Source organism: Patella vulgata, chromosome 5 (genome assembly GCF_932274485.2).
Source record: "Patella vulgata chromosome 5, xgPatVulg1.2, whole genome shotgun sequence".
Taxonomy (NCBI): Eukaryota; Metazoa; Mollusca; class Gastropoda; family Patellidae; genus Patella; species Patella vulgata.
Genome location: NC_065883.2, coordinates 5672257 through 5690985, shown reverse-complemented (window position 1 = coordinate 5690985; position 18729 = coordinate 5672257). Strand labels below are relative to the sequence as shown.

Below are 18729 nucleotides of genomic sequence, written 5' to 3'. Positions count from 1 at the left end.
TTTAATTACACCCTACTAGTCTTTCATCCTGGGTTATATTTGTGATATTAGTGGGTGTTTTATGTATTTTGTTTTTTTATTGGCTTTGATGCGTTGGGTTACATAATCGTAAATATGATTTAAGTGCTTTATGTTTTGAAAACATTAGTGGATTCTATTTTTGATGAGGTTTCATGTAGGGCATTTGTCAGTCGGTCAATATTTTACATATTTTGTTCACTTAGATAATGGCAAGATATTTTTTATCTCCTTTTCAAAAAAAGAAAGAAAAATTGGGTTTTTACGCCCACTCGACACCAAGACTCAGATATGGTTCAATTTTATTTCAATAATTAGCTGTGGGAGGAAACCAGAGGACCCGGAGAAAACCCACGAGGCCGGGCATGCGTACCTAATCCTTGTCACGAACAAGAGGGAATCAGCTCCACACCACTTGACACAATGACAGAAATAAAATGAGAGAGAGAGAAATGGGATTTAACGTCCACGCGACTCAAACTAGGTCATTTCTGGACTAACATATGATTCAATTTTATTTCAACAATTCGCTTGCGCGTAGGGGTCTTTAGCTGTGGGAGGAAACCGGAGGACCCGGAGAAAACCCACGAGGTTGGACATGCGACCCTACCTCTTCTCACGTACAACCAGAAATGAAATGAAATGAAGTGAAATGGGGTTTAACGTCCTACTGTTCTGCTCAGACTGGGCTAATGAAGATGGGCATACGCCATACAGTGTGCTGTGAGGGAAATTTTGACCTACTCTTATATCGAATTCCAACCGCCAAAGGTTCTTTTATGTGCACACCAATTAATACACATGGCCTTGTTTTTTCGGACCATCCAAATGGCTAGACAGCATTTCCATTCACTCTTAATTAAATTCAAGCTTTTAAGGTGGACCCCTAGGCGCAAACGAATTATTGAAAATAAATTGAACCATGTGTTAGTCCCGAAATGACCTAGTTTATGTCGAGTGGACGTTAGAATCCAGTTCTCTCGCTCTCACTCGGTAACACTTTATTTGCACGTACCAGACCTGAAAACCCCTAAGGATTCGATCCAGGAAAATCCTAGTTAAGTGATCAGTGTCCTTTTACTGCTCAAAATTCTGGCGACCATTGTTCGGTCAGGGAAACATATCTTCGAATCCAAACAAAACAATTTGCAAAAAAAGATAATTGTGTTTTTCTACACCTGACAACTAATAATAATCCAATTATCTTTTCACACATAAATATGTGCCACACTTTTATTAGGTAATAAAGAAAATAAAATTGTGGTTAATTGAAAATTGAATTAATAATTTAAAAATGACTTTTGATGTTAAGTTGTAAGTCTCCAATTAAAATCGACAAACTAATTAAGCACTTCTTTGATAAAAAAAAAAAAAAGTACCTGAACATAATTACAAACAAATTTAAAAGGATGATATTGATTTGATCGTAAAATTAACGTGCTTCGTCTTGTTGTAATATGTGTTGCTTTTTTTTCCAAGGCAAATTAATTGTGAAAATAGCTTGAAAACAACTTTTGTTATTTCAAATGTCATTGTGCACAACAAAACAACACAAATAAATTATTTCTCCCCACAAAAAAAGAGTTTACAACACGACTGTCTATTAATTAGTTTATTTGATCCAGAAACTAGTCCTACTTTCATTTTAATTGATTGTATTTTAAGGTTTTTTTATTTCCTATACATTTGTGATTTATATTATTGTTAGAGGTTCATCTTTGTTTACTTTGTGTAGTTCTACCTGCCTGCGGACATTATTGTCCCCCGCCTTTCGAAGAAAGCAGGGGACTATTAAAATGGGTTCGTCCGTCTGTCTGTCTGTCTGTCTGTCTGTCTGTCTGTCTGTCCGTCTGTCTGTCCCGTCTGTCTGTCCGTCACACTTTTTGGGACACAATAACTCTCTTCCTAATTGAGCTAGAATGTTCAAACTTGGTGTATGTGTTTATTAGGTCGATGCCTTGATGGAGTTCGAAGATGAGCATTTTCTGCTTAGGGTAAGCAGAGATAAGCAATTTGATTGGTTGATGCTTTGGGACACGATAACTCTCTTCCTAATTGGGCTAGAATGTTCAAACTTGGTGTATGTGTTGATTAGGTCAATGCCTTGATGGAGTTCGAAGATGAGCATTTTCCGCTTAGGGTAAGCAGAGATAAGCAATTTGATTGGTTGATGCTTTGGGACACGATAACTTTAGTTCTAATTAAGTGAGATTGATGAAACTTGGTGTATAGTTTCATTACATCAATACCTTGACTAAGTTCAATCATGAGCATTTTCTACTCAGGCTAAGCAGAGCGATAAGCAATTTGATTGGTCGAGACATTGGAACACAATAATTCACATTCTAATTGATGTAGAATGTTCAAACTTGGTGTAGGCTTTCATTAGGTGAATGCCTTGATGGAGTTCAATGATGAACATTGTATGCTTACGGTAAGCAGAGATAAGCAATCTGATTGGTTGATGCTTTGGGGCATGATAACTTTGAGAGAGATGAAACTCCGAATATAGATTCATTATATCATTACCTTGACTAAGTTCGATGGTGAAAATTTTCTGCTAAGGCTAAGGAGCAATAAGCAATTTAATTGATTGGTCAAGACTTTGGAACATAATAACTCTGCTTTTAATTGAGGTAGAATGTTTAAACTTGATGTAGATGTTCATTAGGTGAATGTCTTGACTAAGTTCAATGATTAACATTTCGAGCTGAAGCCAAGCAGAGCTTATCAGTTTCATAATCTTGATTCTATTTGATAGACAGTGATGAAACTTAGTCTATAGTTTAACTGTTCGATACTTTTGAAAAAAATAAATGTTCTATTAATTAATACGTGTCATCTAATTATTTTGCTATTTCGGCGGGGGACATCAGCCTCACTGTTGGCTTGTTAATAATAAAAGTCAGTAAAGATACAGGGTGACATTATTTACAGAGAGAGACAGAGAGAGGGAGTGTGAGTTTACCGTATATAGTACAGCCCTTAAATGCTTGCATCCTTAAAACAGTTTAGTTTACGTATTAGACCCCCAGGATAGTCAATATTTACGTTTACCAGGAGCTAAAAGGTTAAATCATTTATTGAGAGTGCTCAAAAGGTAAAAATGTATCTCATTATACTATCAAGGAAATCAGAGAAATGTCAGAGCTCAAGTTACCTAACAAATCAAGACAGAGGTTAACTCGACACAAACTAGGTCATTTTAGGACTAAATTGGTTTAATTTTATTTCAATAAATCGCTTGCACGTATGGGTCTTTAGCAGTTGGGGGTTGGGTGGTGGTGATGGCCGAATGGTTAGCGTGTGCACGCTGTATCATAAGGCCTGTCATTGGGTCAACTGGCGTGGTTTCGAATCCCTGGTTGTATGTGACAAAGAGAAGGGTGGGTTTTCTCCGGATCCTTCAGTTTCCTCCCACTGCTAAAGACCCCTACGTGCAAGCGAATGATTGAAATAGAATTAAAAACCATATATTAGTCCCAAAATGACCTAGTTTGTGTCGAGTGGACGTTAAACTCTCTCTCTCTCTCTCTCTCTCTCTCTCTCTCTCTCTCGTTCTCTCTCTCTCTCTGTTGCTTAAAGATAAAATGGGATTTAAAGGAGCTAGATCGCTAATATTTTGGACCTAGAAATTGACACATATGGGTTCTTTGCCAGGTTTTCTATCCTGCACCACCGACAAGGAGAAACCATGCTAGAAAATCATTGGGATCTTTCTCTCGGCCAACATTGGGATCAAATCTCCTGGTTAGCAAGACAAGGACAGCTGTCTAGTCCTTTGGATCAGATGAAAAACTGAGGTCCCGTGTATACATTGGAATGCACGTAAAAGATCCCTTGGCAGTTGGAATTCGATATAAGAGTAGGCGATAGTGCCTCATAGCACACTGTATGGCGTATGCCCGTCTTCATTAGCCCAGTATAGGAGCAGAACAGTAGGACGTTAAACCCCATTTCATTTCATTTCCTGGTTAGCGAGCCAGCTTCTTACTCACTAAGCCATGTGACCTGGCTAGGAGTCCTTTGGATGGCCGAAAAACTGAAGTCCTGTTCTCGGCAAACATAGAGATCGAACCTGATACCTTCTGGTTGAACCAGCGCCTTACTCCCTGAGCCACCATGACAACGCCTCAATTTGGTTTTAGCATCAATTCCCTCAAATAATTTAGACCTTGGGGCTCAGATTGTATGGTGCTGTCTGGCTCCCTAACAAGGAGATTATTGTTCCCAGTGTTACCCAAGGAAGTACCTCAAAATTTTCCAGGCTGTTTTCCACTGGTTAGATAAGCAGGATAGAAAACTGTCTAGTCCTTCGGATGACATTTTAAACGGCATTACATTTCGCATTTTACGGGATGGACCAGTCTAAATATATATTTATTTAATTTTAGGTCGACCACCTGGTCCAGAAAATCAAAATTGTACTGATAGAGAATCTTACTCCCTGGCCTCTGGATTAGCTCTTGGTTTAGTGATGTTTGGGGTGAGTATAGGACTTGACTATACTAATGTCCAAAAGAAAGTATACACTGTGCATTTTGTGCTGCATCAACCAAAGTCGGTTTTCTATGGTATACGGTATTTGGGTAGAATGTCAATTTGTTTCACATTTTATTTTGCTTAGAAATGTTGAGTTTGGAATGCAAGAGACAAACTCAGTAATGCTTTATCAAATGTTTTTAATCTAAACAAAACTTAGTCATACTTTTAGTGTGTATACTTTCTTTTGGACAGCTATATATTCAGTAATAAACTATAATGAAAACATCTACTAATATATTCAGTAATAAATTATAATGGAAAACAGCTATTAGTATATTCAGTAATAAACTATAACACATGCTTATGAAAAACAGCTACTAATATTCAGTAATAAACTATAACACATACATATATTGCAGCCGTAGATAAGAATTATCTCGGCTAAAAATTGCAGCTAGCTTACGACAGGCCCCCGGATCCATTCACTTGATTTGATATTTGTTTATTTGGTGCAATGTCTATTTTCTGTCTTGTCCACAGGTTTATCTTGTAGATTTTTGTTTTACGTGTAGTGTGGTCCTCCTGCACTTATTATTACAGAAAACAGCTACTAATATATTTAATAATAAACTATAAGATATACTTATGGAAAACAGCTACTAATATATTTAATGATAAACTACCGGGTATAAAACATACTACAGAAAACAGCTACTAATCTACTAATATATTTGATAATAAACTAAAAAGCACTAAATATGTGAATGTATAATGACAATCGCAGCTACATAGTAGATCACCTCACAATCCACAAAATTCATTTTTTTAGGTGGGGGGTTGGATGGCCGTATGGTTAGCGCTTGCGCGTTGTGTCATAAGGTTTGTCATTGAGTCAACTGGTGTGGTTTCAATTCCCTGGTTGTACTTGACAAGGAGTAGGGTTGTCTGTCATACCTCATTGGTTTTCTCCAGGTCCTCCTGTTTCCTCCCACTGCTAAAGAACCCTACGCACAAGCGAATGATTGAAATGAAATTGAACCATATTTTAGTCACAAAATGACCTGGTTTGTGTCGAGTGGATGAAAACTCTCTCTCTCTCTCTCTCTCTCTCTCGTTTTTATTAGGTACATGTATACTTCTTCTAACCTACTTCTAACCTAGCATGGAAAGTTCATCAATGTTATTAAGAAAAATAGATATTATATAAATCATTTCCCCTGCCTTTTATTACATGTAGATTAATTAGCTAAATATATTAGAGAGGAATCAAGTTTCGGATTCATTCAGTTCTTGTCTGTGGAAGCAGAAATTTAATGGCCACAAAGCAAAACATTTCTAAGTTCATGTATACTTCAGAACCTTTGATCTAGATTAAGCATGGAAATTCATCAGTGGGATTAAAAAAATTATTTAATTGGCTTCCCCAACCAGTTGATTAACTTTCGGCTAGACTAAATGATGATTCCTGTATGTCCCAAATTCGTTTTTTCACAGTACATGTATACTTCGGAACATCTCACCTAGATTTGCTACGGAAGTTCATCCGTGATATTACGAAAAACATTACACGGCTTCTAGATTTAGCAAGGCTGTTAATCAGTGTGACTAAAAAAATGATTTAATTGGCTTCGCCAACAAGTTGATTAAAGATACATTATGGGAGATTTTTATAGAGAGTTGGCCATTCTTGCTATAACAGTTCAAAAGTAGATGATGAAAGAAGAATATATTGAAAATTTCAGTCAAATTACTTTATTCTGAACATAGTTATCATCGTTGTAATATTTGACTAGAAATGGTAGTGAAATGTGCCTTCACCTTGGCCGAACGTTTGATTGACAGGCGTTAACTCCACCTACATATCTCGATTATCAAGTAAAGTTTTCAATGGCATGCGGAAACGCTCTACAGCGGCCTCGCTAAGTACAATCTATCATTTAGCCTCGATCTAACTGACGTATTCTCATCAGGGTGCGCCATATTTGAATTTATCAATAAGTGAAATCCTATTTAAATCCGAGCTGTAGCCGAGCCATCCGTGGGTCTACAGAGTTGATTTTGGGCTTGTTGTTTAAATAAAGATCTAATTTATAATTTCTATAACATCTGAAGCCTAAATTAAGACTTGCAATAATCAGATTTTGCTCTTGCATAATGTATGTTTAACGAAATGAAATGAAATGAAATGGGGTTTAATTTCCTACTGTTCTGCTCCTATGCTGGGCTAATGAAGACGGGCATACGCCATACAGTGTGCTATGAGGGAAATTTTACCTGGGCAGCGGCACTATCGCCTACTCTTATATCAAATTCCAACTACCAACGGATCTTTTACGTGCATTCCAATGTATACACGGGACCTCGGTTTTTCGTCTCATCCAAAGGACTAGACAGCTGTCCTTGTCAGGCCCTCTGTACTGCATGACTGACAAGGGGTAACCACGCCGGAAAATCTGGATGAACTTTCTCGGCCAATGCAGGGATCGGACACCCGACCTCCAGACTAGCGAGCCAGCGTCTTACCCACTTAGCCACGTGATCCCCAAGTTGATTAACACTTGATATATAATGTAATATGATGACTCTCTGTGGTCACAAATTCGTATGCCACTTATATTCAGATGCAAGAAAACGGACAATCCATAACCTTCAACATAATCATAAAACAATTAGTTGTCTGTTGTGTACATAATTTATTTTCTTATCAAAAAGATTTAAATCTCCATAAACAACTCTTAAGTCATTCCAAGCCCTGCACTCTGTATAATCATCTAAGTCTCTATATTATCCATGATGTATCATATATGCTCTATATTTTATGTAATTATATGTAAATATTTATAATGTGTACATGTACCTAAATCAGAGAGAGGGGTTACACATAGGCATAGCCTGTTCCCTAATCCAAATTCAGATTTAATGAATAAAAATATTGTTTAAAAAAAAAAAAAATATGATGATTGGACAAACTGATGATTCCAGTATGTCCCAAATTCATTTCTTCTCACAGGGTTCCCGCGGTCCTTGAAAATCCTTGAATATCCTTAAATTTAAAATTTCATTTTCAAGGTCTTGAATATCCTTGAATTTCGCGGAAATAGGAAAATATCCTTGAATTTCAGTTGAGATCCTTAATTTTGTTTCAAATGTCTTCAATTCCTTTTAAATATGAGATCATAACGATAGTTGGTAATATTTGGTTATTTTTAAGATGAAAAATTGTAACTTTAGGCTAAAAAATGTCCTTGAAAATCCTTGAATTTGACGTATATTTATCCTTGAATGTCCTTGAAAAAATGTTTGACGAAGCCGCGGGAACCCTGTTCTCAGTACATGTATACTTCAGAACATCTAACCTGGATTTGCCACAGAAGTTCATCCGTGGTATTACGAAAACCATTACTTGGCTTCCTCGACAAATTGATGATATTAGATATATAAAACTTGATATGATTCGATGTTTAATGAATTCTCTGGGGTTTTTTTTTTTGTAATTACAGAAAGGAAAGCAAGGTATGGGATTATCTGACCAAAGTATGGCTAATATATTGTGTCATTTTATGACTGGTGGACAAAAAAGACCTTTAGTAAGTCGTAATATATCTCTTGGTTTTAATTTTTTTGCAAGGATAATAGAAAATCGAGATACTTCAACTTATTTCTGAGAACAGGTAGTCATTAATTAAAGGGCCAATCCCGATAATATTTTGGAGATTAAAACTGCTTAATGTTGTGTTAAAATCCTCTACCTTAGGGCCGAGCAACTTAAACCCGTCAGTCTTCATCTGGTAATGTAGACCAGTGTCCCAAGCTGTATTATGTGGTGTCTGGATAGAACCAGACTTTTATTTTATAAAAATAAGGAGTAGGTGAAATTTACCTTTCGTTATCAAGTACAGCACGTGTGTCATTCATTGTATAGACCTCTAAAAGAACGTGAATTGATTATCAGATCACCCAACGAAAAAATTGACCCGAAATCTTAAAAGGGTTACGTGTCCGGATAAGCAGTTTTGACGTTCACATCCAAACGACTCAATATTTTGAGCTGAAATGTTGAGACAAGGTAATTACACCACTCCTCTATATTTTGACGCTTAAATTTCATACGTACGCAGACTTTTATTTTTGAGATTCTGTTCAAATCGGGATAGTCCCTTTAAGGTAAAGATTTCTTTAATTTTTTTTTTATCTCTCTGTTCAATTGTTCACTAATTTTATATTGAAGATGCATTCCCACTATAGTATTTATAGGCTAGTTGTTTCTAATAAAAGTATGGTGTATATAGAGAATCTCCTACAAATATTTTTGGGTATCAAAAAATATCAACACAAGTCGATAAAGTAAAAAAAAAAAACGAGGGTGGGTGAGCCAAAGCATTCCCTTGATTTATGTTCTCTTTTTATGATATATATTTTAGCCTGGTCCTTACAGAGAAAGATATAATTCACCAAGTTATCTAATCAAGGTCAGTCAGGTTTATATTGTTGTCATCCATGACGGCTTAATCCCTGGGGGGTTGGATGGCTGAATGGTTAGCACGTGCGCACTGTATCATAAAGTCTCTTATTGAGTCAACTTGCCTGGTTTCGAATCCTTGGTTGTACATGACAAAGAGTAGGGTCGCCTGACCTACCTCGTGGGTTTTTTACCCAGGTCCTCTGGTTTCCTCCCACTGCTAAAGACCCCTACGCGCAAGCAAATTATGGAAATAAAATTGAACCATGTTAGTCCCGAAATAACCTAGTTTGTGTCGAGTAGACATTAAACCCTCTATCTCTCTCTCTCTCTCTCTCTCTCTCTCTCTCTCTCTTAATCGTGCTTTAAATGTACTCAAATTTGTTTTTTAACATTTAATTAAAGATGCAGTATATAATATTTAGATAATAATAAAGCTGGCTGTGCTTGCTATAATATTTCAAGCATAGATAATGAAAAATGAATTTATTGAAAATTTCTGTCATAAAACTGGTTGCTGAGCGAAGTTATCAGGCCTTGAAGTGTTCATCATGAGATAGTCTTGATTTTCATGTACCATTGTTATGATAATAAACAAAGTCTTGATTATTCATTTTTATACTGGATTATTTGCAGCAAACCACAATTCTGTTCCAATTTTGTCTAGGTCAAACCACAGATTAACTGGACTACAAGAATTCCTGTCCCACACCATTACATGATATCTAATATTGATATATTTATTGTAGAAGAGTGATAGTGTGATATATTGATATATTTATTGTAGGAAGGTGATAGTGTAAATATTGATGTTACTTCTCCAGGTGCCACTCTAGCTTTAGGCATGTTCTTCTTCAATACAAATAACAGGTAAATATTTAGATATATTACATTCATTCCTTCCCAAATAGGAGCCAAGCTGGCTCCATGAGTAAGTTCATCAAGTTAGTACTGCTGGTAAGTCTTCTTGCTTGTGACTATTGGAAAATGAAATGAAATGAAATGGGGTTTAAAACCCTACTGTTCTGCTCCGACTGGGCTAATGAAGACGGGCATACGCCATACAGTGTGCTATGAGGGAAATTTTGCTCGGACAGCGGCACTACGGCCTCCTCTTATATCGAATTCCAACTGTCAAGGAATCTTTTACATGCACGCCAATGTGTACACGGGACCTCGGTTTTTCATATCATCTGAATGACTAGACAGCTGTCCTTGTCAGACCTTCCGTCCTCCATCACTGACAAGGGGGAACCACGCCGGAAAATCTTGGTGAACTTTCTTGGCCAAGTGACTATTGGAGGTTATTGTGAAGACAGCACCCACTTTCATCTACTGCTGGTGAGCCTTGCTTGTGGCTGTTGGGGGTTATTGTCAAGACAGCACCCACTTTCATCTACTGCTGGTGAGCCTTCTTGCTTGTCAAGTCAGCAACCACTTTCATCTACTGCTGGTGAGCCTTCTTGCTTGTGGCTGTTGGGGGTTATTGTCAAGTCAGCACCCCCTTCTTTCATCTACTGCTTGTGGGTCTTCTAGTGACTATTGAGTGTTTCAGTCCAAGCTATTGTCATTGGTTACTTCAGCCCTCTCAGAATCTTCTTTAAACTATCTCTGCTGAGTATTCTTGTGACTTTTTGGGGTTTTAGACCAGGCAGCACCTCCCTCAAAAAATTGCTGCTGAGTATATTTTGGGTTTCAGTCTAGGCAGCACCTCCCTTAAACTATTGCTACTAAGTATTCTTATAACTATTTGGGGTTTCAGTCCAGGCAGCACCTCCCTTAATCTATTGCTGCTGAGAATTCTTGTGATTATTGGGAGTTTCAGTCCAGGCAGCAGCTCCCTTAATCTACTGCTGGTGGGTCTTCTTGTGATTATTGGGGGTTTCGGTCCAGGCAGAACCTCCCTCAAATTATTGCTGCTGAGAATTCCTGGGGTTTTCAGTCCTCCCTTAAACATACATTATGCAAGACCTAAATCTGCCAATTGCACGTCTTTCTTTAGGCCTGAAATGTTATCTAAATTATTAATTAAACATTAATTAACTGATCCAAACCATAATCAACTCTAGATGGATTAGGTTCCGATTTGCCGTTTCACTTCCATTCATGATTAAATCATGAAATGGATAATCAAGACTATGTTTTTTATCCTACCGACTTTAGTAATGATGATAGAGGCTAGGTCGAAAAGTCAATCACTAAAATCTTGGTTCATAGTGGATCAATCTGACTATAATTTTCAGCACATTCCCTTTACATTATCTAGTTTTTAACTATTATAGTGTGAACTACCAGCTCTTTATCTAACCTCGCATAATGTATCTTTAATCTATCGCTACTGAATATCTCTAAGTGATTTTATGGACAGATTAATTAAGCTAATGTAGGTCAGACAAATATCAGATTTCACGAAACCTTGTAATTATCTGTGAAACCAGGAAAGTTATAAAATACTGATATAGTATGTAGGTGTAGAGAAAACCAGCTGTAGCTGATCAGGACAAAACAAGGAAATAAAGCAAATGTCATCATTATATTGGGAGCAGTGTTCTTTTTGAAGGGTGGGTGGGTATGGCTGAATGGTTAGCGTGTGCGCGCTGTATCATAAAGTCTGTCATTGAGTCGACTGACTTGGTTTCGAATCCCCGGTTGTACGTGACAAGGAGTAGGGTCGCCTGTCCATCCTCATGGGTTTTCTCCGGGTCCTCCGGTTTCCTCCCACTGCTAAAGACCCCTACGCGCAAGCGAATTATTGAAATAAAATTAAACCATATGTTAGTCCCGAAATGACCTAGTTTGTGTTGAGTGGACGTTAAACCCCATTTCTCTCTCTCTCTCTCTCTCTTTTTGAAGGAAGAGGGATTGGGTGGCGAATGGTTATTTTGAATGGTTAAGGCGAGCATGTTTAACTCCCTCTCTCTCTCTTTCTCTCTTTGAAGGAAGAGGGATTGGGTGGCCAAATGGTTATTTTGAATGGTTAGGGCGAGCATGTTTAACTCCCTCTCTCTCTCTTTCTCTCTTTGAAGGAAGAGGGATTGGGTGGCCAAATGGTTATTTTGAATGGTTAGGGCGAGCATGTTTAACTCCCTCTCTCTCTCTTTCTCTCTTTGAAGGAAGAGGGATTGGGTGGCCAAATGGTTATTTTGAATGGTTAGGGCGAGCATGTTTAACTCCCTCTCTCTCTCTTTCTCTCTTTAAAGGAAGAGGGATTGGGTGCCAAATGGTTATGGCGAATGGTTAGGGCGAGCATGTTTAACACTTTCTCTCTCTCTAGTTTGTGTTGAGTGAAAGAACGGACATTATCTCTCTCTCTCTTTCTCTCTCTCTCTCTTTCTTCAACTGCTAAATACCCCTAAAATCGAACCATATGACCTAGTTTGTGTTGAGTGGGCATTAAAGATTAAACCCTCCTCTCTCTGTCTGTCTCTCTCTCTCTCTCTCTCTCTGTTAAAAATGATAATTAGATATAGATCTCTGACTTTGATCTGTGGTAGACAGATGTACACCACAATCCTGATGTAAGAAGATCGTCTGTAAAACATATAAAAGTAATTATTTTGAACAGGAAGAAAATTTAATTTACTGTGTAGACAGTATAGATCTGTAATCAAAATGCTGACATGTCATTTTATGTAGGGAAGAATTTTTTTACAAAAGGACAAGATTGTTTTTCACAATCATTCTGATATAAACTGGTCCTAGTTTTCATTAGCCTCGCAGGTGCTAAGCTCTGTTTCATCTTCAAAAACTGATATAAACTGGCCCTCGTTTTCATTAGCCTCGTAGGTAGTTGCTAAGCTCTATTTCATCTTTAAAAACTGATATAAACTGGTTCTCTTTTTCATTAGCCTAGTAGCTGTAAACTTACCCTCGTTTTCATTAGCCTTGCAGGTGCAAAGCCCCATTTCATCTTTAAGAACTGGCAAAAAATTTACCATTGCTTTGTCTTTCGCAAACTTTGCCATATAGGTGCCACAGCCACGCGGGTAAGATGTTGGCTCGCTAACCTGGAGGTTGGGTGATTGATCCCTGCATTGATAAAAATAGTTCATCAGGATTTTCTGGCGTGGTTTGCCCCTTGTCAGGGGTGCAGGATAGAGGGCCTGTCAAGGTACGATGTTCGTTCAGATGGGACAGATCCCTTGGCAGTTGGAATTTGATTTAAGAGTAGGCTGTAGTGCAGCTGTCTGTGCATTATTTTCCTCATAGCACATTGCTTGGCGTATGCCAATCTTCATTAGCCCAGTCGGATCAGAACAGAAGAACATTAAATCCCATTTCATTTCATTCCAGGGGAGTTGGATGGCTGAATGGTTAGCGTGCGCGCGCTGTATCATAAAGTCTGTCATTGAGTCGACTGGCGTGGTTTCGAATCCCCGGTTGTACGTGACAAGGAGTAGGGTCGCCTGTCCAACCTTGTGGGTTTTCTCCGGGTCCTTAGGTTTTCTCCCACTGCTAAAGACCCCTACGCGCATGCGAATTATGTAAATAAAATTAAACCATATGTTAGTCCCGAAATGACCTAGTATTGTGTCGAGTGGACGTTAAACCCCATTTCTCTCTCTCTCTCTCTCTCTCTCTCTCTCTCTCGCTCTCTCATTTCATTCCACACAATAATTTTTAGTTTAGTTACCTCAGTCTGATTAAAACACAGATCCTATTTCATTTCGTTTTTTATAGTTCAAAATTTTGTTTTCCTTGTCTTTACTACACTAGGATCTGGAAGAGTTGTCATATTACCGACGTTTTGGATGATGTGAGGGATTAGCCAATAAAACAATCTGTTAGGCGAGTTTTTGGCGTGGGTTGCACGGAACATAGGGTTAAAAGCTGCTCGTATGACCTCTGACACGACCTCCCACTTCAACCTGTCAGATCTTCATGTAGTAGAGACCATCGAAAGTATAAAAAACGAAACGAAATATAGATCTGTATTATAATCAGATTGTGATACGTTTGAAAATGAAATTTTAAAGGAGTTTTACGTCTAACTCAACATTTTCCATAAGATTCAAAATTAAAAACACAAATTAGAATTCAATATTGATCAATTTCAATCACTATGGATGTTGTTATCTTGCAAAGCGGGGTTGGATGGCCGAATGGATCATAAGGTCTGTCATTGAGTCAACTGGCATGGTTTTAATTCCCCGGTTGTAGGGTCGCCTGTACAACCTCGTGGGTTTTCTCCAGGTTTTCCGGTTTCCTCCCACTGCTAAAGACTCCTACGTGCAAGCGAATTATTGAAATAAAATTGAACCATGTGTTAGTCCCGAAATGACCTAGTTTGTGTTGAGTAGACGTTAAACCCCATTTCTCTCTCTCTCTCTCTCTCTTACTCTCTCTCTCTCTCTCTCTCTCTTCTCTCTCTCTATCTCCCTCTCTCTCTCTCTCTCTCCCTCTCTCTCTCTCTCTCTACTCTCTCTCTCCCTCTCTCTCTCTACTCTCTCTCTCCCTCTCTACTCTCTCTCTCTCTCTCTCTACTCTCTCTCTCTCCCTCTCTCTCTCTACTCTCTCTCTCTCCCTCTCTCTCTCTCTCTCTCTGAAAATGGTTTGTAACTAAACATTAAATACAGAAACTCCTGCTAAAACAACACAACTACATGATACCCAAGTTGTAGTGAGACTCATTTCATTTATTTTAATGTTCCATAGAATAGAGGGCTTTAAGTCTGATGTTCAGAGGACAAAGTTGAACTGGTTTAACATTCCCTTGCTTCACTTTAGCGTCTAAGCTGCATTTTACACCAGGCCCCACCAGGCCCCACCAGGCCCCGAGTTCACAAAGCCTTCTAAGACTTAAGTTAAGAATTTACTCAAAATTGTTCGCCTTATTTTATCTAAAATAAAGTCTTTTATAAAACTGTTGTTGTTTTAATGTATCAAATACATCAATAAGAAACTATGTGCAAAGTTTTGTGTTTCTTCATCAAAGATATATCTCATAAACAGTGATTGAAAGTTGACTAAATTCTTAATTTAAAAATACATTATGCAAGAAGTAAATCTGCCTATTGCAGGTCTTTCTTTAGGCCTAAAATGTGATATAAACTATTAATTAGACATTTATTAACATGAAAAGACCTTAATCAACTTTCATGCCATCTTATGTGTTGGATTGTCACTGGATTTGAATCCAATCTGCTGCTCAACGCTCATTGATGATTAAATCAAAAAATGAATGATCGAGACTTTGTTTTTTATTGTACCATCTTTAGTAATGCTGACTGAGGCTAGGCCAAAAAATCAATCACTAATATCTCGGTTCAGAGTAGAGCAATTTTCACCATATTCCCTTTACATTATCTAGTTTTTAACTATTATAGTGAGAACTGTCAGCTCTTTATCTAATCTTCCATAATGTATCTTTAAGTCTGAGAATGCTTTGTGAACTCGGGGAACCAGAACTGAACTGTTAGTGTTAAGCTTAAATACCTTGAAGAATGATAACGACATTTCAATATGATGATATTAGAAGAACAGTCAACCAATTATAAACTCATTTAAATCTGGTTTTATACCACCACCAGTATTCTACTGAACTGTAACTACATACGATACTGAGACTGTCTGGCTACAATTAGACATGAAGATAATTCACTGACATTTTAATTCATAACTCAACAAATTTAGTCCAAAAAACTAATTAAGTATGGGGATCACATGGCTAAGTGGGTAAGACGCTGGCTCGCTAGCCTGGAGATCGGGTGTTCGATCCCTGCATTGACCGAGAAAGTTCATTCAGATTTTCCAGCGTGATTTCCCCTTGTCAGTGATGCAGGACGGAGGGCCTGACAAGGACAGCTGTCTAGTCGTTCGGATGGGACGAAAAACCAAGGTCCCATGTACACATTGGCATGCACGTAAAAGATCCCTTGAAAGTTGGAATTTGATATAAGAGGAGGCCGTAGTGCCGCTGCCCGGGCAAAATTTCCCTCATAGCACACTGTATGGCGTAGGCCCGTCTTCATTAGCCCAGTTTAGGAGCAGAACAGTAGGACGTTAAACCCCATTTCATTTCATTTCATGTCTAATTCTTCAAGAATTTTGCGAAGTATTTATTCTGATTCCTTTTACTAAAATATCCAAAATGTTTAATGAAATGGTGTTTAACGTCCTACTGTATGTACTGCTCCGACTGGGCTAATGAAATGAAATGTGGTTTAACCTCCTACTGTTTTGCTCCGACTGAATTGTTTAATTAGTCTTTGTGTATATGAAATATGTAAAATGGATTAGAACCGCATGGTGGTCGGATGGTTAACGCTTACATATTGCATCAAAAGTCAAGTGGTGAGGTTTCGAATCCCCGCTTGTACGTGACAAGGAGTGGAGTTGCCTGTCCAACCTCATGGGTTTTCTCTGGATCCTTTGGTTTCCTCCCACTGCTAAAGACTCCTACGCACAAGCGAATAAATGAAATGAATGGTAACCATATGTTAGTCCCAAAATGTCCTAATTTGTGTCAAGTGGACGTTAATCTCCATGGACCTTATAATGTATGAACCTTATAATAAATAAGGTACATGCTAATATTTGAATATGGCGACCATTCAGGGCAGAGGTCCATATTGAAAGTAGATAGTACTCTGTGTCCTGACTGTAGATGTAATAATGTAACTTAATCTCAGAGTAAAACATTCTGGGTGGTATATATCGTAAATCCCACTCCACCAATTACTGCTGAGTGGGTGAGAGGAGCGTTTATATGATATAATTACTGATAAGGCCAAAGCTATTAAATTATTAGACCTCACGAGTTTCCTCCGGGTCCTCCAGTTTCCTCCCACTGCTAAAGGCTCCTTCCCTCAAGCAAATTATTGGACTGTATGTTAGTCCCAAAATAACCTAATTTGTGTCCTTCTGCACTTGATTTTCTGATCAGCGCTCTAGAAAACGATTATTATTATTATTATTATTATTATTATTATCTGGTTACCCCCATGTCAGTGATGCTGGACAGAGGACCTGACAAGGACAGCTGTCTATAAGCTAGTTGTTCGGTTGAGATGAAAAACTGAGGTCCTGTGAATACATTGGCATACACTTAAAAGATCTTTTGGCAGTTGGAATTCGATATAAGAGTAGGCCTTAGGGCTACTACCTGCGCAAAATTTCCATCATAGCACACTGTATGGTGTATGCCCATCTTCATTAGCCCAGAAACAGTAGGACGTGAAACCCCATTTCATTTCTGAAAATTGTCTGTGATTAAACCCCATTTGATTTAATTTGATTTGTTATTTTTCAGTGCTGTAGCAGAATGGTTAAAGGCACCAGATACACAATTTATGTTAAATAACGTTCAGCCCGATTTCCTTCTATTACGGGTAAATATTAACATAATTTTATTCTTTTAAACATGGTGAAATTCAATAAGCTAGGGGGGCCGAATGGTTAGCAATGTCGAAGACTTTAGATGATATTGAGTTAGAGACTTAGTTACTTTAACTTCCCAGGGGGGTTGGATGGCTGAATGGTTAGCATGTGCGTGCGCGTTGTATCATAAGTCTGTCATTGAGTCAACTGGCGTGGTTTCGATTCCCCGGTTGTACGTGACAAGGAGTAGGATCACCAGTCCAACCTCGTGGGTTTTCTCCAGGTTCTCCGGTTTCCTCCCACTGCTAAATACCCCTAAACGCAAGCGAATTATTGAGATAAAATTAACCATATGTTAGGTCATTAAACCCCATTTTTCTCTCTCTCTCTCTCTCTCTCTCTCTCTCTCTCCATTTTTTTTTCTCTCTCTCTCTCTCTCTCTCTCTCTCTCTCTCTCTCTCTCTCTCTCTCTCTCTCGTCTAAGCTGCATTTTACACCAGGCCCTGAGTTCGCAAAGCCTTCTAAGACTTAAGTTAAGAATTTACTCAAAATTGTTCGCCTTGTATTTATCTAAAATAAAAGCCTTTTATAAAACTTTTGTTGTTTTAATGTATCAAATACATCAATAAGAACCCATGTGCAAAGATTTCGAGGTAATTAGCTATAATGTAGGTTTTCCGTCAAATATTGATGTTATGGAGTGTGCCCTATTAAAACAAACATATAAACGACATAGGAGCCACGGTGGCTAAGTGGGTAGGACGTTGGCTCGCTAGCCTGGAGGTCACGTGTTCGATCCCTACATTGGCCGAGAAACTTCATCAGGATTTTCCGACGTGGTTTCCCATTGTCAGTGGTGTAGGATGGGTGGCCTGACAAGGACATCTGTTTAGTCTTTCAGATGGGACATTGGCGTTTACATTGGCGTGCACGTAAAAGATCCCTTGGCAGTTGGAATTCGATATAAGATGAAGCATGATGGGCAAACACACACACAAACACAACGATGTCTTTGATTTTATTTATGGGGGGTTGGATGGCCGAATCGTTAGCACGTGCACGCTGTATTATGAGGTCTGTCAGCTGGCATGGTTTCAAATCCCCAGTTGTACGTGACAAGGAGTAGGGTCGTCTGTCCAACCTTGTGGGTTTTCTCTGGGTCCTCTGGTTTCCTCCCACTGCTAAAGACCCTACGCGCAAGCGAACTATTGAAATAAAATTAAACCATGTGTTAATCCCGAAATGACCTAGTTTGTGTCGAGTGGACGTTAAACCTCATCTCTCTCTCTCTCTCTTCTCTCTCTCTCATTTTATTTGTATAGATTCCGAAACTTGGGTTGGTTGTTGGTTATAACTGATTATTGAATTAAGCACATACCTTGAAAAAACAACGTCGAAGCTTTAACTTGGTTGTCATGTACATGTACATTAACTAACACCGTTTTCGA

The 18729-nt window shown here is 38.3% G+C and overlaps 1 protein-coding gene across 1 annotated transcript in view; it reads left to right on the top strand.

Moving 5' to 3' along the window:
- LOC126822112 (anaphase-promoting complex subunit 1) overlaps positions 1–18729 on the top strand; it is a 122174-nt gene that overhangs the window by 38402 nt on the left and 65043 nt on the right. The window contains exons 33-37 of the mRNA XM_050550861.2: positions 4413–4504; positions 8004–8090; positions 8925–8972; positions 9750–9832; positions 17214–17292. Coding sequence (XP_050406818.2) covers positions 4413–4504; positions 8004–8090; positions 8925–8972; positions 9750–9832; positions 17214–17292 — 389 coding nt within the window. The remainder of the gene's footprint in view (positions 1–4412; positions 4505–8003; positions 8091–8924; positions 8973–9749; positions 9833–17213; positions 17293–18729) is intronic.